The sequence below is a fragment of the Crotalus tigris genome, unplaced genomic scaffold, assembly GCF_016545835.1.
Source record: "Crotalus tigris isolate CLP2741 ecotype Arizona unplaced genomic scaffold, ASM1654583v1 scf7180000024427.8105951120:4207309, whole genome shotgun sequence".
NCBI classification, from domain to species: domain Eukaryota; kingdom Metazoa; phylum Chordata; class Lepidosauria; order Squamata; family Viperidae; genus Crotalus; species Crotalus tigris.
Window position 1 is genome coordinate 1,218,957 of NW_024100595.1, and position 24,596 is coordinate 1,243,552.

The following is a 24,596-nucleotide window of genomic DNA, read 5'->3' on the forward strand; positions in this document are numbered from 1 at the left end:
TTTTGAGAAAACACAATATGTAATAGAGGTGAGTAACTTGTGGTTATCAGAATTGCATACATCTCAGGAGCTTTTTATGACTCTTAGAATGAGGTTTTCTATCATTGTGAGCCAGAAAATACAGGAGTATTAAATGTATACCTGTAGTGGGCTCTTGGGCCTCTTCTAAATATTAGAAGCCTATCTCAGCCACAAAAATTGCCTGCCACCTGCTTACATTTTTAAATACCTAGAGGAATTCAGAAAAAAAACCCTGCCTATCACATTAAATTGCCCCCATCCTCTAACATGTATTTGTGCAATATTTGTCTCTGGATTGTTTCAAAGTAATCGACAATCTATTACAATGCACCATATTAGTCTAGTTTCTAAATATTAATTGCACATGACACAACCATCCCCCAGCCATGTACACAGAGGGACCACTGCAGTCATTTTGAGAATTATGACAGATTGGGAAGGTTTCTTCTAGGACACTGTATTTTGAATATACTGCACATGTATATTGTCACAAAATGAATCAGTATAGGGAAGCTGAGATTACATGGGGAGAAAAGAGCTAAGCAGAGGTCACAAGCACCAGTATATTTGCTTATAATTTAGTAAGGAAAAATACTGCACCAGTGAGCCAGAGGAGCTGTTCCTACACATGGAAAGGGAGGCTTGATGGAACAAGTGGAGATCAAGAGGCCCCAAACCACACCTGTGGTGCATACTGCTGCAATCTTCAGCCTATCTCCAGCAATAGGCTGTGATCCAGTTCCCCATGGCAACCTGCAAGGCCTGGGTTGTGATGCTAGTTACCATGGCAGCACTGTTACTCTTTCCCCAGATCCATCCTTCAGCCCCTCCCCAGAAGACGTCCATAGCAGCTGAGAAATAATCAGCAGGAAACTTTAATTAACAAGGCAGTTTTGGAACAGACAACAAGTTGAGCGGGGATCTTACAAGAAGTGGCACAGTTCTGTTTATCTGGTCAAAACCAAGCATGGCCACTTCTCTCCAAGCAAGCAAGGCCCAAGGGAAACAGGAAGGCAAAGGGTTCCTCATGAAAGCTCAGAGCTTCTTATTTCATAGGTCATAGGATGCAAATGAAGCAAATTCAAGGGCATATAATTGAAAATCACAAGGCCAAAGCAGTAAAAGTTCTTAGGAAGCAAAAAGGAACAAGCCCAGAAAAGTCAAAGTATATCAAGTCAACTACAATAGCATTTAAGAATAATGTTATCAAGGAGCAGCTTTCCTAAGTCGAGGAGGTGAAGATGGTCACAGCGCCCGTATCCTGCTGGATCATCACAAGAGTCTACTGAGGAGGTCATAATTTAACATTCACATCAAAAAGTTCAAGAAGTTCAAAGGGAATTCAGAGCATCGTGATCCTGTGAGGGTCAGCAGTTCAGGTGCTCCACTGGATATTCAGCTGGTTTCTTCAGAGTCTAGGACTTTGACGTGGGTGAAGGGGAAATGTCCACGGCGCCCATTCAGCTCTCCCTCCCATTGACCATTGACATTCATCTTGGTGACTGCAATGAGATCACCCACCTGTGGAATATCACAAGACACAAAGCCAAGATCAGAAGACTGCCCACCTTTCTGTACTTATCCAGTATCTCAATCTTTCCTAACTTCTGTGCTGGAATTATAACTCCTGAAACATACAGCCAAACAACTCCCACAATTGTTGGGTATCAAGCTGGTGAAAAATGACCTCTTTTCCCCAACACCTGACAGATGAAGCTTTTTATATTTTTAGTGGTCATTTCAAATGAGGAATAAGTTCCAGGCCAGCATATTTCCAATTTGCAAAAATACTAGCATGAAAGAACTGGATTGCTAGGAATGCCAAAATCCAAGCATGTTCCGTTTATTATGATTTTTTAAGCTATCTCCCCTGCACATCCCTCAGTCCTAGGAAATAGTTTGATAATTGCAATGGCCTCCTTAAGAGCAGTCAGAAATCTGTAGCTTGGATTCTTTCACCAGCAAAGCCGCTGGTGAATAATCGTATCAGCATAATTTGTATTATCCCCAACATTATAACTTTTAAAGGCCATAATTCCATGCCTCCTAGCAACAAAAGAAACATTGCTCAAGATTCATCATTAATCTATATCATCACCACTACCAGTGATAAATCCCCATTCATATACAGACGTAACAACCAGATATTTATTCATCCCACCACCCTCCATGATCAAGATCATCCTGACCTTTTTAAACATTTATTTTTACTCTTATGGTGACTTGCCTCAAAGGCCAATGCTGTTTTGTCACTGGCACCAGGCACCCTTCGTTGGACTGCTCTGGCTATTATGGGAGCGTGTCGGGGGGCGCCATGGCTGCTGGGATGAGCATATGGACAAGGCTGGACATATGGCACGGGTATCATACCCACACGCCCATCGGCACGTTGAGCTGTCCACCACTGCTCTTCTGGCTTGGCTAAAACTCGCAAAGGCTCCCCTTTGGTGAAGGGAAGGTCTTCCTGGTCACGGCCAACAAAGTCATAGAGGGCACGGACCCACTCGCCAGCAGGAGGTGGCTGGGCAGAGGAAGGGGCTACAACGCGTCCCAAGGGAGCTACCAAGGTAGTAGTGTCCAGATAATGCAGGCGGTAGAAGTCTAAAAGCGCTGGAAACCCGTCAAATTCATGCTCCCCAATCCGTAGACGCCCAGGGAGGCTGTTTATAATGTAGTGTGACACCTGGAAGAGACAGAATCACAAAGAAGCATAAGCCTGCTGTCTCAAATCTTCATCAATTTCATGATAGAACAATCAACCTTGCCCAGCTAGGATACATCCCTCTAGGTAAGTGAACTTCAAATCCCAGAATGCCCCAGTGCCAAGTATTCTGGATACTAAAGTTCAAACACCTAAAAAGTCACTCTTCTAAATCTATCAGCAACTCCCTGCTAACTCTCCACAAGCATGCTTGTTTTCCCCCACCAGATATTAGGATTATACAAAAATCACCTTGGAGTTTTCACTGACGGAGAGGACGTAGTCACCAGGGCACGTAGTACTGTCTCGTACCAGAAAGGTCCCATGGCGGTGTCCCTGGAGACATGCAGCTGCTTCTTGACGACTCAGAGCGCCCATATACCATTCATGAGCATCCCCAAAAGCAGACATGGCTTGAGGGAACATTGAAGGTGGAAAAACCCACCAGTCTCTTTGTTGAATGTTATTCCTACAAAAACCTGATAAGTTTTGCTCCAATATTTAACAATGCTTTATGAAAGAAAGTTACCCTGTTGAATGCTTGCCATTTCAGTAGTTTAGTAGGACCTTTAATAATCACATGTATGATCCTGCAAGGGAACAGGACTTCTTTTGTAGTTCCACCCCAAAATCTTTCAGCCTAAAGTCTACTATTCAAACTTGGTATCTCCCAAGAGTATCCACAGCTACTTTCCCACACACTTCCACACCACAGCAATATTTTCTCAAAAGAAAAGTAATATCTCAGGAATGCAAATAAAGTTTCTGCAATCAAATTGTTATAATTAATGGGAAACAATTATTAAGTCTTTCATGTTTCCTAGTTTGAACATAATGGAGTAAGAGGGATACTTTCAACAATAACAAATCACTTTATGCTTACAATCAATCAAAGAATTAACCAGCTACTCAAAGGTAGCTTACATCGGAAAAACATCGATACAATGCAATCATATGAGTAATATATTTATTTACATAGGAATCAATATAGTATCTTTAATATTCAGATAAAATTAAGAGAATAGATTGAGTAAACTACAAAATCTCCACTCCATTTAAATTAACATGAAGCATTATATGAGACATCAGCACCACACACAAAATTTAAAAATAACGGGGTGCTCTCATTTTAAAGTCAAATTTGAAAAGCCTTAATTTTTCACAGACAAAGCTGGCATGGTTCACAGGCACCTAAACGGAGAGGATTATCTTCCACAGAGTCACAAGCCCCACGTAGCCTTTAACCCACAAAAGCCTTGAATAGGATCCGCCACAGATGGACTCAGTCCTCTGCCCTGCATCCTTCTATTACTAGGTCGTCCTCTGGAGAAAACCACCGCACCCCAATTAACAGCTGCTGCTTCTGAGCTAATTAAAACTATTTCCCCAAGGCCTCTGGCACATCAGAAATTGACCCGCCTTCTCTCCCTCTCAAGCCCCACTGCAGCAGAGAAAAACAAGCCCTCGCCCCCCTGCCTAAATGGGGAGCATCCCACATGAGGCCATCTAGCTCTGCCTCCAAAGCCGGCCGCGCTACCCCTCCACCAGGCAAATAGACCCCGAATCCCTCATTTTATCTGCACCCGCCCGGCGATTTCTCTACCACGGCATCGCAACCTCGTAACTCCCCGATGCAACCGGCCAGCGCCTCTTTTGCCCAGGACATCCTCCGAATCAGCGGAGCGCCCTGCCGAGGCTCCCCCGCCGGGACTCCACAATAAAGCCTCGGCTGCACATGTCTGCCAGCTTTCCCTGCACTCCTATCCAGGGACGCGGCAGGGCTCTCCCACGGCGACCCCGTTCAACAGCCCGCTCCCTCCCTGGATCTCCCCCGCGGCCTGGCGCCCATCGCCTCGTCCCGACCCTGCCCTGCCCTTTGAAAGCCTGGGAGTCCTGGCGGGTAGACGACCCGCCCCTGCCCGAAACCGCTGCCCGCAATCCGGATTGCAGCTGCCGAAGGGCTGATGGGAAAGTGACGCACCCACCCTCCTCCCCCTCCCCTTTTTAAGCGGGGGTGGGGCAGCCATCTTGAGGGTTGGCAAGGGGGGGGGTCTAGGGGAAGGGGCTGCCACCATCTTCATTGTGGGAAAATGGCCTTCCACGCCGAGGTGGAGGCTGCGGTCGAGCTGGGGAAGGGGAGGTTGTGGCTGCAAGGATGGGTGGATGGGGGGATTTATTTATTTATTTAGCATATACCATAGAATACATGGATAAAAATATTAAAAGTATATAAATAAAGGGAGCATATAATTGCTACATGTATGATGGAAATATGTAGTCAAATTTGTAAGGTATGAGGTATTCAAGAAGTTATAGGTTATGTTATATTTTATAACTAATGTTATTGATTTTTATATTTATATATATACATATACATATATATATATATATATATATATACATACACACACACACACACACACACACACACACACACACACACACACACACACACACACATATATACACACACATATAAATGGAATGAATAAAGCACGTTCACCAGGAGAGTTTAAAGTTAAAATACTTTAATTAAAGTATTTTACTATATTAAAAGGTTGCCAAGCTTTCGTTGGGAAAACTCCCCAACATCTTCAGAGCTGAGAGACCGTTTCTAACAAGGTGGTTTAAATGGGTTCCATAGACGTCTGCGCTTGGTTCCTAGACCGTGCCAGCATTCCCCGCTGAACAGCTGATAGGTGGGAGGGGGAATGGAGTAAAGATTTCTTCCTCGAGCACTTGTGTTCACATCTCCATTTGAATCATCCTCCTCCATCATGGTGTCCTCCATGCTCATCTTCCCTCGTAGGTCAATATTCAAGTTAAATCCCCCCCCCCCATTTCTGTGAGCAAAAGTCTGTTGGTATTTGGGCAGATTCCCCGCTCATGTTACTTTCCCTTTTATCAAGCCAACGGGTCGTCATCACATGTTTTTTCTCCCCTCTCTGTATGGGATATTCACTTTTATTATTATTATGGGTAGTGCTAAATTTAGTGGTTCTATCCTCAAATTTCTTAAGCGCTCCAATGTCATTATTGTTGTTTTCTCCAATTAAAGGGGGTGTGGTTTCCCCTTGATGTTGTTGGGAGGTTTCTGGGTAGTCTATATCAGATTGTTTCTGGTAGGGAGGAGGTGTAGCTCCTGGTTTAGAACGTTGTGGATGTTGATTGTAAGGTTTGTGATATAAAGGATGATGGTTTGAGTTCCATTTTCGTAGCGCTTGTTGTGCTGGGTGCAAGTCAATGTGACGATTGATTGAGTTGTTATTCGAGAACCAGGCTTCTTTTAGCAGCCGACCTCCCTTCGTGGCATCACTGGTTACGATAAGGGTGTTATTGAAGTCAAACTGATGGCCTTGTTGTGCCATATGCATCCAAAGTTGAGAGTGTGGTTCACCTCGTTTTATGGCCAGTTTGTGTTCGTGGAGGCGAGTTTTCAAGCGTTTGGCTGTTTCTCCCACATAGTTGCGTTCGCAGTTTTTGCAGTTGATCTTATAAACAATAGCAGATTTCTCCATGGTAGATAGGGGGTCCTTTGGACGCATAATTTTTGATCGTAGGGTTTGGTTAGGTCTGTGAGCTACTTCTATACCATGGGGTGCTAGTAGTCTGGCTGTGGCCTCTGAGATGTTATATGTGTGTGTGTTCCTGCTTTTTGCTATTTATTTCTCTTCATCTTTGCTGGAGGGAGCCATCGATAGAATTAGTGATATGATTATTAAGAGATATTTCCAATAAGCAGGGGCACAATTCTGAATCCTGAGCTTTGTACTAGATTATTGGAAATGTTCACAGATAAATGAAAATAGGTGGTATTTTTTTAACTGGTAAATATTAATGTATCAGTCCACTCAGCCATTGGTTTGCTGATTAAGTGCCAATAAGAACCTTGGTGGTACAGTGTTAAAATGCAATATTGCAGACTAATTGTGCCAACTGCCAGCCGTTTGATCCTGACTGGCTCAAGGTTGATTTAGCCTTCCATCCTTTTGAGGTGGGTAAAATAAGGATCCAGATTGTTGGGGGCAATATGCTGAGTCTGTAAACTGCTTACAGAGGGTAAGGCTAGATGAATCAAAAGTTGGAATTAAGATTGCTGGGAGAAATATCAATAACCTAAGATATGCAGATGATACCACTCTCATGGCAGAAAGTGAAGAGGAACTAAAGAGCCTCTTGATGCGGGTGAAGAAGGAGAGTGCAAAAGTTGGCTTGAAACTCAACATTAAGAAAACCAAAATCATGGCATCCGGCCCTCTCAATTCCTGGCAAATAGATGGGCTCCAAGATCACCTCAGATGGGGACTGCAGCCAAGAAATTAAAAGACGTTTGCTCCTGGGGAGGAAAGATATGGCAAATCTAGACAGCATACTAAAAAGCAGAGATATCAACCTGCCAACAAAAGTGCGTATAGTCAAGGCCATGGTTTTCCCAGTTGCAATGTTTGGATGTGAAAGTTGAACCATAAGAAAGGCTGAGCGACAAAGAATTGAGGCCTTTGAACTATGATGCTGGAGAAGACGCCTGCGAGTCCCTTGGACTGCAAGGTATTCAAACCGGTCAGTCCTAGAAGAGATCAAGCCCAACTGCTCTTTAGAAGGCCAGATCCTGAAGTTGAAACTCAAATACTTTGGCCACCTAATGAGAAGGAAGAACTCACTGGAGAAGAGCCTAATGTTGGGAAAGATTGAGAGCAATAGAAGAATGGGACGACAGAGAATGAGGTGGCTGGATGGAGTCACTGAAGCAGTAGATGTGAACTTAAATGGACTCCAGAAAATGGTAGAGGACAGGAAGACCTGGAGGAATGTTGTCCATGGAGTCGCGATGGGTCGGACACCACTTCGCAATTAACAACAACAACAAAGCACTGTGAAGCAGTATATAAGTCTAAGTCAGTGGTGGCAAACCTATGGCACGGGTGTCAGAGGCGGCACTCAGAACTCTCTCTGGGCACGCGTACCGTCGCCCCAGTCCTAGGCCTTCAGTGGGTTTTATAAAACCTTTTCATTTTAGGCCTCTGCTGCAAAAAAAAAAAAAGGTTCAATCAATCAGTCAATTTCAACTTCTCATGGGAAAAAAAAGATCTTGCAAAGTTCGAATTGATTGATTGAACTTTTTAGTCCCACCCAGTCTGCTGTTACCACCATAGCCACGCCCAACCAATTGGCCACAACCCACCCAATGGGCCACACCCACCTGGCACCCAACGATGCATAAATGGGTTTTGGGTTGCAGTTTGGACACTCGGTCTCTAAAAGGTTCGCCATCACTGGTCTAAGTGCTATTGGTATTGGTATTTAAGATTAATTAACTTTATTGTCCAGTAGTGTCTGTAGGATAGGTCAGAAAACTAAAAATAGTGGCTATGGCTCCACACAGCCTTGTCCCCCTTTAGTGCCAAATATATTAAAGGAACAAGGTTGGGACCACATGGTTGTGACCACCATCCTGACGTTTTGACTTCTGATGATTGTTATGACTGACTGTCATATGGAAAGATATAAAGAGGTTCTTTACTTCCAGCGCTCCTTGGTGTTTAAACTTATTAAGAGGCCCAAAAATGTCAGTAGAAACTAGAAACAAATGCCAGTTGCAGGTTTTATAATTCACTTTCAGATGGCTGACTTTATGTTAGCCAATATCCTGAGAAAGGCCAAGCCTAGTCAGGACTTGAATGAGACACCTCCAGCATGTAGCCTAGAAGACTAAGTGAGAACTCAGAAGGCAAACTAATTCTGCTGCCAAGAAAATAAGTGGTTGTAACTAGGTTGTCATCAAATAGAACTTGATTTATAAGTATGTTAATTTTCTGAACTAAAATAAAAGTCTATGGATGAACCCATAGAGTAAAAGGCCGGAGGTTTCAAGTTTGTGTCCCAGATGCCCACTGTTCAAAAGCTGGAATTAAGGGTTTAAGAAATCCAGGGAAGCTAGCAGAGAATTTTTTCCACAGTGGTCTATTTAATCTTAAAGAATAGGTAACAAATTTGAGCTAAGTCTCTTCTCTCCCTCTCCCCTTCCTCCTCCCCTCCTTTCTCCTCTTTCCCCTTTCCTTCCCTCAGGTCTGTTTTCTCTATACAAGATCTGTGATTGTAAATCTTAGCGGGATTTTAATTTTTCTCATAGATTTCAATCGGAAATTCTCTTCAGATGCTATTTGTGATCTTCACATTTATTTATTTTTAACTTCACCTTTGTTTACTTCAAATTAGAAAAAAAAACTTTTTAAACCTTTTGTTGTGTGTGCAAACCTTGTGAAATTGATGTACACCTTGTAATATTGATCTGTCTCCCAAAGGAGAAAGGGGATTTCCCTAGTATCACATTTCACTCTACTCTATGCTGTATATTTTATGACATTTTATCAGCTTTATTTTCCCTGCTGATTTACCAGGCAGGTTCACAGGCTTTGGGACCCCCATCTGTCTCACATATCAGGGTTAAAGGCAGGACATCTGATAACATCCCGTGGCAGCAGTAATTACAAATAGCTGCACCAAGTCAAGATGGCAGGGCCAGAGTATATAGAATCAATTGACTTCTAGAAATGGAGAATCAAGATCTCTAATCATCACCCTACAGGGTCAGCCCTCTAGCTAAATCTTATCTCTCTCTCATATAAGTGATCTGTGGCTCCTCATCTTGTGAAATATGACTCTGGGAGGCTAACAATAATAAGAAACACAATAAAACAATACAATGAACAAGAAAAACTAGACGCCTAATTCAACAACTTATATTTATCCAGCTATTTGAAGTGCCTGGGGGGAAAGCCAATTCCTAACAACTTTCCAAAAGTTCAAGGCTGAGGGTGGTGGTGTTTCCAGATCTTAAAGAGAAGGGTGTTCCATTTCAGAATTTCCAACAAACTTAAAAATTTCTGTTTGGTATCATTGATTTTTGTCTTCATATTTTTCTACTTATTCAATAGTGAAGCAAACCATAACTTACCTATGGAATGAACATAACCATCTCAGTTTGTTTTAATTGCATATCTTTGTCACCATAATAAAAAGTCATAATTCAGTGGGCTTTAACTTTGTTATAAGATCATCTGACTAAGGACAAATGTTACACCTAATTATGTCAGTCTGAGAGGCATATTATAGCAGCAATCTTTTAAGTCAGTTAAGACCAAAGGCCCTCACACCTTAATCCTCAATCGTTACATATTTACCCTGGTTTTGTTCATTGCCCTTCAAATTGTTTTGCCCTCAAGTCATTAGCAGACCATCTTTACTCAAATAAGCACACAATTTCCTTTAGCTCAGTATGTGTGTGTACATAAATACACGTGAAAAGATGAAGGTATGCTTGATATTTCTATACTGATCTGAAAAAAGTACATATGTGGGTTTGTGCATATACATACATATATATATATATATATATATATATATATATATATATATATATATATATATATATATATATATATGGTAGCTCATTTGATGTGTATACTGATATTTTTAATCAAAAATCATGGCTTTGGAGAGCAACATCTGACCTATTGAAAGAATTCTGACTAAGCTACAAAGACAGCAACCAAGATAGCATTGCCTTAATTTGTTTACCTACGTGAGGAACAGCATTATGCAGTCACAGACATGTGAGCTGGGCTATCTGGATCCTTGCACAAACAGATTAATGGCCCTGGGCAGCTTGGCATAATAACACAAAACTTCATTGGTGCAGAGGTTTTTGCTTCTGGCCATAACAAAAAAAGTTGGCCTACGTGCTACCTAAATGAGGCACCTCAATATCTTTCATTGGAAGATAAAAAAACAGAGCAAGATAACTTTTAATAGCTGGTGTGATATAAAGTACCAAACAGGGACTGGAGGGAGGGGATATAGCTTGGCATTCCTGTTCAGACATGAATCTGAGTGGATGAATCCATATACCTTTTCAACTTTCTTATTAAATGCAGTTTTTAAGTTCCCTGGTAGGAAAATATGAGCTTAAAATATAAATTTCTTTAAACTTGAACTTGTTAAAAAAACGAATAGTTCACATATCCTGTTAAGTTATGACTCATTTATAGTTTGAATAAACTAGAGCTCTGCATCATAATGAAACATTAAGCCAGCTTACAAACCACTGTGGTGTTGTGTATTGATCATACAACATAATAACCCAAACTGGATGGCTTGGCATAATGTGCAGATTCAATGTGGGAGTTCACAAAGATTTTGAATTGGACAACCATTTGTCTGAAATGGTATAAGGTCTCCTACTTGAGCAGGGGGTTGGACTAGAAGACCTCCAAGGTCCCTTCCCAGCTGGATTATTCTTTCAGTTATTTCTGTGTACATTTCTGCTGCCTTGACTTCCAAGATACCAGTTCAGTTGCAGACCCACACAAATCAATCATTTCAAAATTGCAGAGTGCTTATTTATGCCACAAGCAAAATTCATTTGGGTTTCCAGATTTTAACTAATAAAGTGATTTAGGTAAGGAAGACTTTTTTGTGACCATGGAAGCAGAGAAAAATGCATTGGTTGAATAATAGTTGAATAAAACTGAATTGTCAGATCTGTTCATCTTTTTAGTCCTACATTTAGTCCCATATTTAGCAACCAAAGTGCATATGAATATCCAAGCACTTCCATAAAATTGGCACCCAAACTCTTCATTGTTTGCATTTATACATATCTACCGTACATCTACATTGTTTTTACTAGTCTTTTAATGCATATATAAACATTAGACAAGGATAGACAATTCAATTTATTATAAATGCAGCAGTTCATATAAAACATGGTATCAAACAATCATAAAAAAATCAGTGTTTTGAAAAAAAGCTATAAAAAGAAGTGCAAAGTTTCAAATCTCTTGGCAACAGAAAAGTTAATTTTGCCAATATGAGCAACAATTTGTTGTATTGAGCATCACTTGCAGTCTCCTACATTTTTCCATGCATCCAGATAAAAATCTCTTTTATTTAGAAAGCTAAGATCCCTTAACGCAATTTGATCTCAAAACAAATACAGTTGATATTCTGGCAGTCTGGGGGCTGGTATGTACAGGCACAGTCACAAAGTGGACACAGGCGTGGAAAGGAGCAACTGCCTGGTTCCAATCCCTGTTGGGAAGAGAAAAATCATACATTGTTAAGCCACAAAATGTTCTCCATCAAAATCTATTAATCCTTTCAAACTGAAGGCATGGAGCAATATTGCAGAGTGATTAGCATAAAACTGCTGGAATTGTGATCTGTGTTTAAGGAAGAGATAATAGGGAGCATCAAGAACATTAGTTGAAAGTCACTTTGAATGCTGAAATTCATTTTCTTTCAGAGTTTGTATCTAGCTGAAGACTGAGACAAATTGAACTTACATTTCTTCACTCAGGAACAGTCAATTAAATTCTATATTAATTTAACTTGAGTGTTCCTGAGTAGACAAATATAACTAGTTCTCAATTTATGACTGGCTGCTTAGTGATTGTTCAAAATTATGACAGACCTCCCCAAGGCTACTTATGACCTGGTTCCAAAGTTCCAGTGGCTGTTTCTCTCCCCCCCCCCATTATGTGATTGCATGTCACTCAGAAACCAGCTGACATTACCGTTTGCAGCATCCTGCAGTCACATGAACATGTTTTAGGACATTTTTGCTGAAATTCAACATTTACTTCTGGCGTTCAGCAAAAATGGCCCATAGCAAACAATGGGTTTGCTTAACAATCGTCACAATAAAGTGTAAAATTGGGTTGGTCACATGGGTGTCCTAATTTACAACTATTATGACTTACAACCAAAATGGACCAGCACCACTGTGATTGTAAATTAAGGATTACCTGTATTCCATTCATTTTTAAGTATGACCTCATGGTTACTACTCCACTATGTATTGGCTTTATTTCTCAGTCATCTATGCTTTTCAGCTCAAAATTTAAAATATAACTTAAATCATTCAATTTATCAAATCTGCCTGTTACTCTTTGAGGAGAAAAACTCTAAAAATAATTAATTTTTCTTGGCTTTGAGATGATATTACATGCTTAAAACAGACATTGTCTCTTGTCTGTTTTATTGAGAAGGGTTGTTTTTGATTTTTTTAAACCAATCATACTTTTAAAAGCTAACAAAAAGTGATGTTCAGTTAATTGGGCACATTTTATTAACCGATATAACTTTTCCTACAAACGTAGACATCCAGAAATTCTGATTTTTCTCCATGGCTAGACTCTTTGTTCTAGGAGACTGCTGTCTTTTTTAGTCAGAAATCTAGGGACATATTTATAGCATGACTGGTGGATGCTTAGATAATTTGGTTCCCTCGTAAAATGAAGGCCACTCAACAATAAAGGTAGTCCTCACTTAAAGATGAAAATTAGGAGAAGCAACCCTATCACAAAGTGATGCAGTCATAAAGGGCAATGTCATGTGGCCATGACAACTTAAGGTTGGAGCAGACTTCTCCAGCATTGCATGTGAGATGGAACGTATGCATATGTCGTTTGGGGACGGTTGCATAGCTGTCCCTTTTATATATGTCAATGAATTTTAATGTTCTGGTTAGGGGGTTCCCAAACAGTAAAGCACAGAAGAGGTGTTGGGATTTGGGAGGTGTTTGCATTGGCGCATCTGCAGTTGCAGTTTTCTGCAACCTCCATTTACCCATCAACCCCTTTGTTATGTAGTAGGTGGCAACAGCTACGGGCAGTTGCGGGCAACTCTAAATTTATTTATTTATTTATTTATTTATTTATTTTATGAGACTTATATACCGCTTTAAGTGCAAGCACTCTCTAAGCGGTGTACACCAGTAAGCAATGTATATATATGTTTACATTGCCCCCAACAATCTGGGTCCTCATTTTACCTACCTCGTGAATCTTGTGCAGTAACAGCATCTTGTGGTGACATACCTGCCATTTGCAACCTCCTGCCAGCTTCCTCATTGACTTTGTCTATCAGAAGCCAGCAACGAAGGTTGCAACTGGCAATCACGTTACCACAGGATGCTACAATGTTGTAATTACGAATCAGTTGCCAAGTGCCTGAATCATAATCACATGACCACAGGACAGTGCAATGGTTGCAACCAGGAGGACCTATTGCAAGTGCCCCTTCTTCAGCACTGTTGTAACTTTGAAGGGTCGCTAACTGAATGGTCGTTCAATGAGGACTATCTGTGTAGCCAAATAACGCTACTCCCCAGTCTAAATCCAACACCAACCTTGTCTTTTGAATACTGTCTTGACCCAAATCCAGAAAAAAACAAAATGTTCAAGGTTTCAATTCTACTGACCCACAGCCATCTGAATAATTTTGCAAAACTTAAAGGACACAATGTGTTTATTTTAGGTTGGACCAAAAATATATTTTCCATTTTACAGACACCCCTTGTATTTGCTAAAGGCTGAAGGTTTTACCATAGGCATTCAACAGATTTTTAACAACTGATTATCTAAACCAGCTACCTTCTTACTCTAGAAAAATAGGGCTTTGAGAAAACTCACATTAGCACAAGAACAGCAGTGATCTAGACAACGATTTGGAGTGGGAAGGGCACAGTTACATGATTCGGCACACGCCATACAGCATTCACACAAAGTTGGCCAAGACCGCTTCTCACAGGAACAGCAATTGGCACAAAAACCTCTGGCCTGAGCAGCAGTATTAAAAAGCAAAACCAGATATAGCTTAATTACAAAATAATTACAAGCCATTCCATCTGTATTGATTCTCACTGGTCAAAGCTCCTATATAATTTATTTTTTAGATTTACATATTGCAAGTACAGGTAGTCCTCGACTTATGACCACAATTGAGCCCAAAGTTTCTGTTGCTAAGTGAGACAATTGAGTTTTTCCCCATTTTTCTTGCCACAGTAGTTAAGTGAATCCCTGCAGTTGTTTAGTTGGTAACACAGTTCTTAAGTAAATCTGGCTTCCCCACTGACTTTTGTTTATCCAAAGGTCACAAAAGGTGATCACATGATCCCAGGACACTGCAACCATCATGAATACAAACCAGTTGCCAAGCGTCTGAATTTTGATCATATGGCCATGGGAACGCTGCAATGGTTGCTAATGTGAAAAATGGTCATAAGCTACTCTTTTCAGTACCACTGTAACTTTGAACAGTCATTAAAGAAATGGTTGTAAGTCAAGGATTATCTGTAATCCATAAGTGTCTAAGCAGCAACAATGCATGTTAGCAATCTTTGGAGAAAAAGCTACGGTAAGACTAAGTAAGGTAATAGTGGAAAATAGATCTGACTATATGGAATAATCGATGCAATTTGTGTAAATGAGAATCCAGTCAGGATTTCACAAGATTAGTGCCTAAATGAATTATTTTTGCTCATTTTCTAATGGACAACTGTTCTCTTAATATACTGCTGAAATAACAGCAGTATTAATATGGAAAATAGTTTAAATCTTATTTATCCTGTCATCTCTAAATCCCAAGTGCTGACTATCGCTTCTCCCAGTTACCAGTAGGCACTGTCTGAGGACCAGGACCAGAATGAGGAGCAGCAGGTAGGAACCAACAACCAAGAAAACGATGGCAGGGAGGGGCAGGAACAAGGTGGCAGCAAAGGGGAGATCTGGTGGAGGATTCAGCGGTGGAGTCTGTAAGATGGAAAAAGTCAAAGGTAGGTTGACAGCAGGAGGGGTGAGGAGTAAGGAGGCATAAATGGAGTTGCATGCAAGACAACTTAGGTTCAATATCAATTTATTTATTTTTTATTTAATGTGTATTTCACCTTTATTATTTTTATAAATAATTCAAGGTGGTACACCATCCTCCTCCTATTCTCTCCACAACAGCCCTACGACTGGGTTGAACTGAGAGAGAAACTGGCCCAAAGTCACCCAGCTAGCTTCCATGGTGAAGATGTGATTTGAACTTGTAATCTTCTGCTTTTTAGTCTGATGCCTTAACCACTAGACTAAATTGGCTTGTCTGGTAAACCTCAACTAAACATTAACAAATCAAACAGCACCAACTGGAAGTCTTTATACCAAATGTATAGTTCCTCTAGTTATGAAAAGTTTGGAAGTCAGGTAATCTTTTAGATTAATACTCCTGCTAAACAGCAAATACAAGCAAGTAACATATAGCATATACCATGACATGTTTACTGCATTTTGTGCTATATATTACATATATGACAGTTATCAAATGCTTAAAACTGAGATTATTTCACAACAGTCAATGTTCAAAATATTTGGGTTTGAACTCTGGGCTTCTAAGATAACTGATCTGTAAGTATATTTATGAAGTCCAGTACCATTCCAATGGAGAGCCAGGAAAGGGGAATTATTGAACAGCCTGCATAGAAGTCTAAGATGGGTGCTGCACTTACTGCCATTTCTCAGTTGGGAAATGAGTCTGGAGGCTCCATAGATGTCAAACAGTCTTAAGAGAAAGAGAATGTTGTCAATAAATTGCATCACATAAGCATAATGGAATTGATCAAAAACCAGTCAGGACTTAATCTAAGTTCCTGTTTCCATATAAATACATACATATACATACTTTTCAAGCAGCGTAAATTTAAAGCAAGCCAAGTCTTGTTCAAGAGCAGATCTTAGGCTCTCGTCTTTTTTTTGTAACTTCTATATGCACCACAGATTTTCAGATCGGCTAATGAATTTGTAATGAAAATATAAACTATTTTTCAGATTGCAGGATGTGAATTCAATAGTTGTCTTTATTGGGCCACCTACACAATTTCCTACCCCAAACTGCTTCCCTGATTGTGAATATTACATAAAAAATTCTCACCCTAGAGAATTCAAACTGAGCCACTTTAAGCTATGTGGACTTCAATTCCCAGAATTCCTCAGCCAGTAAGGAAATTGCTGGCTGCGGAATTCTGGGAGTAGAAGTCTACACAATCTTAAAATTCTCAAGTTTGAAAAACACCGCGTTAGAAAGCATCCTTAATCCGACATTCCTCTCTCAAGCCCCATAACTTGTTAAATCATTTCCCATTAGCATTCACCCTATGGGTGTCGCTCATCTTCCAGCAAGTTGCTTAGTTAATATTTATAAGCATCGAGATTACAGTAGGCGCTTCGTGAACCAACCAATAACTCCGCAAGGGCTTCTATGAAGTCAACCAATGTCCGTTTTCACAGTTCTCGGGTTTTCCTCCCGCCAGGAATACTTCAGGTCAAATCCCGAATTTCTCTGGGTCGCTCCTTCTCTCGGCCTAACCTCACATGGTTGTTGTGGAGAAAAGGATCGAGTAAAAAAACAACAACCCGGGATCTAAAATCAAAATCGCGTTCCTCCGTCGCCAAGGGAACTAGTTCCACTCCAACGTTGTGGCAGGCTCCTACGGGTTCCCATCACGACCAAAATTCCTGAAGCCGTGCGGCTCGCGGAAGAATCAAGGGAACCAGTGACGTCATCGAGAAATGCTTCCCATATCAATTCTGGATCATCTGCCATCTGAAGCAGAAGCCCCCTCCTCCACGTTCTGGCAGAAATACGGCAACTGCCTCCCCAACTGACGTCATCGGGGAGAGGCAAGCGGAGGATTTTTCCATCGATATAATAAGGGGGGACGACAATATTTCAATGTTTATGGGAATCCAAGCCTTTCTTATTCCATCAGCAGCATAAGTTATACACTAATTTGTTATATTGCTAATAGCCCAGGACAAAGGATTGTTGGTTTTTTGCTATTTAATCTATACAGAGTTCAGCGGCTCGTTTCTTTTACAAACCCACCCAGCAACAAGTCTGCTCTTCGGCGGGCCCTTCGATCATTATAGTCACCAATCATAAACCCAGAATGATGAGACGAGGTGGGAAAGATTCAAAAGACGTGTTCCAATTGGAAGTTCGTAGCGGCCTCCCTCGTCCGTTCTCTCACATGCCAGACCTACGCATTTGCCTCGTTCTAAAGAAGCGCTCCAGCTCTACGGTACTGCGCAAGCGCCAGTGCTCAGCGATGGTGGACAGAAGATTCAGTCTTTCAAGGTGGAGGGAGAGCCACTGTCAGATTTCATTCTGTTTTCCACTTTTCCCGTTTTGTCGGTTTATACTTGTAATTGTTCAAGCTACACCGGCCTTAATTTTTGCACTGTTTGAGTCTCATGTTTAACCAGTCTATTATCCCATATAGGATCGCTCTGCAGAATGAGATGGACAGCATACAACTTTAGTATATTATCTTAAAATCATTGTTTTTTACTACTTACATCAAGACTGTATCTAGCAAAAAGAAAAAATCCAAAACCCTAACATGGAAACCCTTTCCAATGTTTTTACAGCTATGTGAAAGCTGTTTTTAAGGTAAAAATGGTTTCCTGGGTGAGGTTACTGCTTTTTGAAGGTTGCAAAGGTTTGCATTTGTTGGTAAAAGCCTCAAAGTGCCTCTGGCCACTATAGAAATCATGGGCTACCATGCTTTGCATAGTAAGAACTTTTATCTACTATGCAAGAGTTTTCTGAATGGTTGCATTATTGACTTGATAACTCATATATGGAAGGAAACTCTTAAATGGGTATAAATCAACAATCCAAGTACATTTTGAACAATATGTTTAATAATATGTTTAATATTAAATATTTATTTTGTATTATCTATCAACATTAATATCCTTAAATATCATATTTCATTATTTGCTTTATTGATTTTATTGACGTTTGATGACTGCGAGCCGCCCTGAATGGTGGAGGAATGCAAGTTTAAGTCATTATTATTATTAACTTATCCTATACAAAGGGAAAGCCGGTTTATCTTCCAGATGGCCTGTTAAATCATCCTCTGTGCCCAGAAGAAGCAAAAAAGAAAGGGAAATAAATGGGATGGCGACCCCACTTCTCTTAAGACATCTGATCCAATGGGACTTTTAACTCTTCCTTTTTCTGTCTCTACCTTAAGAGCGGATACCATGTTACGCATGCGCAAAAAGCGCCTTCCCGCCTGCTCTCGTTGCGGCACCTTTATCGTTGCTGTGGGAACGGCAAACTTTCAAGGTGGCGGCCACAGGGTATTCCGGGGACTCGAGAGAGGCTCGTGGCAGGTGGGCGGGAGGGTAGAGAGGAGCGGGCTTTTCATTGGCCAGCATGTTTAAGGGCCCCTGAAGATGCTCCGCAGGAATTCAAATATGCCAATCATCACTCGTTAATTAGCTCCCTAGCTGGCGGAAGCGGGGAGGAAGCGGGGCTCACGATGCAAATTTATTCAGTCTGAAGGGAGGAGAGATGCTCTCCCCGTCCTTAAAAACCATTAAGCACTGGCACATCTGGCTATGACGTCACTAAAGGAAAGTGTTTAGCTCGTTGCGTTGCATTACCGGTACTTTTCTGGAAGACTGCATTTCTTGAAGCATGATTCCGACTTTAGCAAACAAATGTATTTATCTATTCTAAGAGGGTTCAACTTTTCTATATTTTTGTGTTTTCTATGTAGCATAGTAGACTAATATATTAACCATTTATTTATTAAAACAATGTTGTTAAAGGTTACAGATATGAAGATAAATAATTCAAACGAAGAAAAACCTAAAGTGTAAAGAAAAAAATGCAAAGTAGAAAGAAATAAAGTAAAAAAATAAAAGATATATAAAAATGACCCCCCCCTCCAGATAAGTAGAAACAGTGACAGCAAACTAATACTTTTTCTTTTGTTTCAATTTTTAAAATGATCTCATATCTCATTTCTTATCAATATCAAATTATAAAAACTCGGTTTTAATCAGCAAAAAGCAATGAAGAGCTATTAGAAATAATAACTTATTTTAACTTTAGTCATATGAATCCATTTTGTATTCCAAGTTATCCCTTCCTCTAAAAAGAAAAGCAGAAGAAATCACTCCCCATTTATACACAGATCTTTAAAGCCTTATCATTCAGCCCTGGTCATTAATAGGAAACAGAAACCACAACACATATGTTTTAACCCTGGTCAAATAAATTCACTTATCTTCCATTTATTTTTTAAAAACATAATCTTTAATCCTATCAAATGATATCCCACAAATTGATTTCTTATCACTTTCTCTGTCTCCTTTCAGGAACAGCTTCAGTAATTCAACACATCCTGTTTATAAAACCAAATAAGGTTTTCAAAATCATTCTTCTGATTTGTTATTTGTATGTCCTCTTTAATTATTAAGACATTAGCTGGTTTCATTATAGCATCCCTTTAAATATCAGTCTTGTTGTTCAGGATAAATCCATTTTCAAACCCACAGCATCTTTTTCCATATCCATTTTCAATCAGCCCCAATCTCTGTTAGTAAAATCTGTCCTTCTATATCCTCTGATAAATCCATTTTTATTGTATCAGACAATCTTATAACCAATTTCTGAGTACATTGTTCCCAAACAAACTTAATTTCTTCAACAGCCAAATAGTATTGCTCTGTTGTATTTAACATTCTCCTTTCCTGTAATTGTAATGCTTAGTTCTCTCTGGTTCTCTCTTGCCCTTCAGAAGATTCTTAACATCCTGAAAATCAATAACAAGAAATTCCTAAAGTAGATAAGAGGAAGTGGGCCAATCCAGTGTCTGTCTGAAGGCACTGAATCTGGGCTTAGGCCAGACCAGACCTGGGCATTGTATGGCCCCCAGGCCATTTGGCTGTCCCAGTCTGGCCCACATGAAGTCAATCAGAAATTAGAAATCAACTGTATATGGGGGTGGGCGGGTAGAAGAAGCCAAGTCAGGTCTGGCTCCTTGAATTGGTTGGTGGTCACAGAAGAATGAGAAGAGAAAGTTCTTTTCTGCACCTGTGCAGCATTCACCCCTCACCTGGAGCAGCCTAAGGAGTTGAGCCGATGGAATTTGAGGACATCAAATCAATTTACATTGGTTCAGCCCATCACAAAACTTCCAGTTTCTCATGTGGTCCCTTGGGAATATTCATTGCCCATTCTGGGCAAGATATTTCCCCCTGCCTTTTAGAGGGCTCAAGCCCACTGGAGATTGCTATTTTGCAATCTCTTTGAGGGTAGACACTGCATAGAGCAAGCCTGGAGATAGTCCTAGTCCAGGGGTAGGCAACCTTGGCCCTTTTATGACTCGTGGACTTCAACTCCCAGAATTCCTGAGCCAGCCATGCTGAGGGGAAAGGGAGAGGTTTCCATGCTGAGCCATGCTGGCTCAGGAATTCTGGGAGTTGAAGTCCACGAGTCATAAAAGAGCCAAGGTTGCCTCCCCTGGACTAGTCCTTTCCTTAATCTGGAGTTTCAAGGAGCTCTTCCATTCGCTGGCTTCTCTTTTTGCTGAGATCTTTCGTTCTGTGAGAATAGAGCTATCTTCAATCAGCCACTGCTTCCCCAGATGTTACGCATTAACAATTTCTATTGCATTTAATTGCTTATTTAAAGATTTATAAGGCTGGCCAAGTCAGTATCAGTGTAAAAGCTTCAAAAGTGATTTCATCCTTAAGTATTCATCTTCAGTGGGAAACTCCTCCCCACAGTTGGAATAAATCAAGATTTTATATAAAATGCAATTCAGTTTCAAATAGATATAGGTCCTTGGTGGCGCAGTGGTTACAATACAGTGCTGGAAACAAACTGTACCCAAAGCCAGGAGTTTGATCCTGACTGGCTGAAACTTGACTCAGCTTTCCATCTTTCTGAAGTTGGTAAAATGAGAACCCAGATTGTTGGGGGCAATATGCTGATGCTGTATACTGCCCAGAGTGCCGTTACCAATTTGTGCTACATTGCTTTGAGGTGGTCACAAGAGAGCAACAAACAGAGGCTAACCACAACCTTTTGCTGACATCTATTAATCATCAAGAGATTTGCAGCCCAGATATTGTTGTCCTAGGGCAGTCATCAGATTGAAATCTAGGCTCTATGATACCGGCAGAAGATACGTTATGACAGGTACATTACAACTATTAAAGGTATGTTGGAACAACACTTAGAAATCATGGCATATCCCCCATCCCCTTTCGCACAAATATTCAAATGTTAATAGGCTCCACCAATGTCAGTCCTTTCAGGCTGAGAAATCTGGAAGTTGTAATCCAATATATTGGGGAGCATCGGGCTGCAGCATATTAGATTATAGAATTTCCATTCTAGGATTAATATTTAATTTTCCATGAAGGATAAAACATTTGAACAGTTGCTCCTCTGATTATGTGCCATAAAGTCATTGTTGACTCTTAGTGACCACATATAGTAGATTGTCTTCGTGATGATCTGTCCCTAAGCTTGCCTTCAGGTCTTCCAACATTGTATCCATGGCTATCCTCTTCTCTTTCCTTTCACCTTTCCCAGCAATAGAGAGCTAGATCTTCCCACAAGGTGTCCAGACTAATTTGAGCCAGGTTATTTGTCCACTGGGTTGATTTGTTCAGTGATCCATTTGTTTATTTTCTTAGCTGTCTGTGGTATTCTCAGGAGTCTTCAACACTAAAATTCAAAAGCATCAATACTCTTCCTAACCTGATTCTTCATACCCTGTTTCCCCAAAAATAAGACCAGGTCCTATATTAAGTTTTGTTCCAAAAGATGCATTAGGGCTCATTTTCTGGTTAGGCCTTATTTTCAGGAAAATACAGTACTAAATGCATCTGTCTGGCTGACAATCTTAACTGGGGCTTATTTTTGGGATGGGGCTTACAGTATATGAGTGTCCTGAAAAATCATGCTAGAGTTTATTATCCAGTTGGACTTATTTTGGGGAAAACACTGTAGATTTTTGAAGCTATAGACATCACAGCATTTGAATACCTTTTCCAAAGTCTTCATGGGCATTTTAGCATTGCTGGTCTGCAATGTACTGTGTTTTATGACTTCTTGTTTCTTGTTGATCCTAAAAGGCAAAAGCTACCCACTACCTCAATATCTTAATTGTCAAGTGTAAGGCTGGTTATTGTACCTGTTGTCATTAATTTGGTTTTCTTTGTATTTATTTTAGTCCTGTTTTTTTTCATTGTGTCCCTAGACTTTTATTAATAGTTTACAGGTTGTTCGCCTTTTCAGCTAATTCTGACTCATAATTTATCAAAATAAGTAAGAATTCATTATTATTAGAAAGTTAGTTTGATATAATAGTTAAGGCACGGGTGTCAAACTTGCCGCATGGCATGACATGTTGTGACATATGGTGACTTTTTTTGCATTGCTGGAGCTGGGGTGGACGCGGCCTCCGTATGATGCAACCAGCCCGTGGGCTGGCAGTTTAACATCCCTGAGTTAAAGCATCAGGCAAAAAACTGGGAGACTGAGAGTTCTAGTCCAGTCATGCCATAAGTATGAAACCTGCTGGGTGACCTTGGGCCAGTCACTCTTAGCCCTAGGAAGCAGGCAGTGGCAAACCACTTCCAAAAACTTTGCAAAGAAAACTGTAAAGACATGTCCAGGCAATTGCCAGGAGGCATAAACTAACACGAAGGCATATACACATATTATTAGTAACAAACTGTCCTGCCCTTAAAATCCATTAACACACAAGAGAATTAAAAACATAAATCATTGCTTCCCTGTTGAATTGTTAGATCTCTTAAAGAAATGTAATCCTTAACAGTGAATTGTTGGTAAGGCTTACTAAATATGTGAAATGTGTCAATTATGTATAAGTAATTTATTATCCAGCCGACTGGATTTGTATGTCTGTGTGTGTGTGTATGTATGTGATTTCTCCATGTTTCTTTTTGTTTTCTGTAACTCTTACAGTTGCTTGAGCTGAAACGGAGACAGAAATAGATAACATAAATACATAATGCTTATATTTCAATAAATTATAGAATTAATATCTTAAAGGCATAATCAAGGGGCTATTTTATACAAATTCCGTGGGCATATCTGTGTCTTGGAAAATTGGCTCTTTTTGCCCTGCCTGGGCTATATTCAAAACTCATCTAAATCCTCCAGGACACTAAATTGATTGCATGTTGTGCTAAAATAAGACTAATCCTTTGCAATCCAGAGTTGCAACTCTACTTTTAATGCTAGTGGCATTCACATAATAACTAAATCATTTGCAAATCATGGTTAGTTGGTTAAACTATGGGTGGCTGCTTAATGCACTAAATAATAGGCCACAATTGTTCGCATACAAGCCAAAGCAAAATAAATCACATTATGGCTGTATGAACCAGGTTACTGTATACAATCTGTAGGGTAAATTGATATAGTATCTCCTGCCCATTTTCTTTGTAATTCTTATCCCTTGTTATTTTTCCAGTCAGAAGCAACAAGCTTCATTGCAACTTAGGTCAACAGAAATAATTTAGTATTAGGAAAGGAATTTTCTGCTGTAAACACAAGGCATCCTAAATCAAGTGCAAGGGCTGAATTAAAGATAAAAACAAATACACCTACCTAGGATATGGATCAGAGAATAGGGAATTTATTCAGGAGATATGGTGAATGTAGCTCGAGCTATGTATTTACATACTACACACAATTTCTGTGTCTCTCTTGCCCAAAGTAAATCAATTCCAGTACCATTATGTTCAAAACAATTGATTTTGATTGCAATTCTATATCGACATATCTAGAGCAAGTCCATACATGTGAAATGTACTTAGCCAGATAGCACTGGAAATAACTTGTTCAAATTAATGAGATTTAAAGATTAGCAGTTTTCACTGCTTTGTATTTTATTACGATAAAAACTGCGATTTACTTGTCCTTTATTCCACATTCCCCACACAAATACTTATTTTGTTAAGTATTTTGCCACATTCTTCCTTCAAGAAACTTATCCTGGGGGGGGGTGCCATGCCCTCCCCCAATTTAGAATCACACTAACCCTAGGAGGTAGGCTGAACCCAAGTAATCCTCATCACTGTGTAGGGATTTGAAATGCTATTTAATTAGTTTGTGCTATTCTGATAATTGTTAGGCAATACATTATTTCACTGTCACACAAGTCATTTCTTCCACTGAATTAATTAACCAAATGTTCCAACTTGAT

General features: G+C 40.1%; 2 protein-coding genes across 2 annotated transcripts; both read right to left on the reverse strand.

Moving 5' to 3' along the window:
• Window positions 1-462: 462 nt before the first annotated feature.
• On the reverse strand, window positions 463-4,676 carry LOC120302228 (crk-like protein). The gene is made up of 3 exons (XM_039330312.1): window positions 2,975-4,676; window positions 2,249-2,704; window positions 463-1,542 (listed from the first exon to the last, which is right to left on the reverse strand). Exons 1-3 carry the CDS (start codon window positions 3,146-3,148, stop codon window positions 1,417-1,419), a joined length of 756 nt encoding a protein of 251 aa, XP_039186246.1. The 5' UTR covers window positions 3,149-4,676; the 3' UTR covers window positions 463-1,416.
• A 6,768-nt stretch (window positions 4,677-11,444) lies between these two features.
• Window positions 11,445-17,596, reverse strand: LOC120302256 (uncharaterized LOC112694756 homolog). The gene is made up of 5 exons (XM_039330375.1): window positions 16,780-17,596; window positions 16,053-16,105; window positions 15,178-15,315; window positions 14,197-14,343; window positions 11,445-11,812 (listed from the first exon to the last, which is right to left on the reverse strand). The coding sequence occupies exons 2-5, from the start codon at window positions 16,056-16,058 to the stop codon at window positions 11,690-11,692; spliced, it is 414 nt and encodes a 137-aa protein (XP_039186309.1). The 5' UTR covers window positions 16,059-16,105; window positions 16,780-17,596; the 3' UTR covers window positions 11,445-11,689.
• Window positions 17,597-24,596: the final 7,000 nt, after the last annotated feature.

What these genes read in the sequence shown, in the direction of transcription:
- LOC120302228 (XM_039330312.1), bottom strand. Translation starts at nt 3,148, where the DNA reads ATGTTCCCTCAAGCCATGTCTGCTTTTGGGGATGCTCATGAATGGTAT. An exon ending in CCGTCAGTGAAAACTCCAAG is followed by an intron (nt 2,705 to 2,974) that starts GTGATTTTTGTA and finishes TGTCTCTTCCAG; the next exon opens with GTGTCACACTACATTATAAA. An exon ending in AAACAGCATTGGCCTTTGAG is followed by an intron (nt 1,543 to 2,248) that starts GCAAGTCACCAT and finishes GATATTCCACAG; the next exon opens with GTGGGTGATCTCATTGCAGT.
- LOC120302256 (XM_039330375.1), bottom strand. An exon ending in TCCTCAGACAGTGCCTACTG is followed by an intron (nt 14,344 to 15,177) that starts GTAACTGGGAGA and finishes ACTGCTGCTCAG; the next exon opens with GCCAGAGGTTTTTGTGCCAA. An exon ending in ACTGCTGTTCTTGTGCTAAT is followed by an intron (nt 11,813 to 14,196) that starts GTGAGTTTTCTC and finishes TCTTCCCAACAG; the next exon opens with GGATTGGAACCAGGCAGTTG.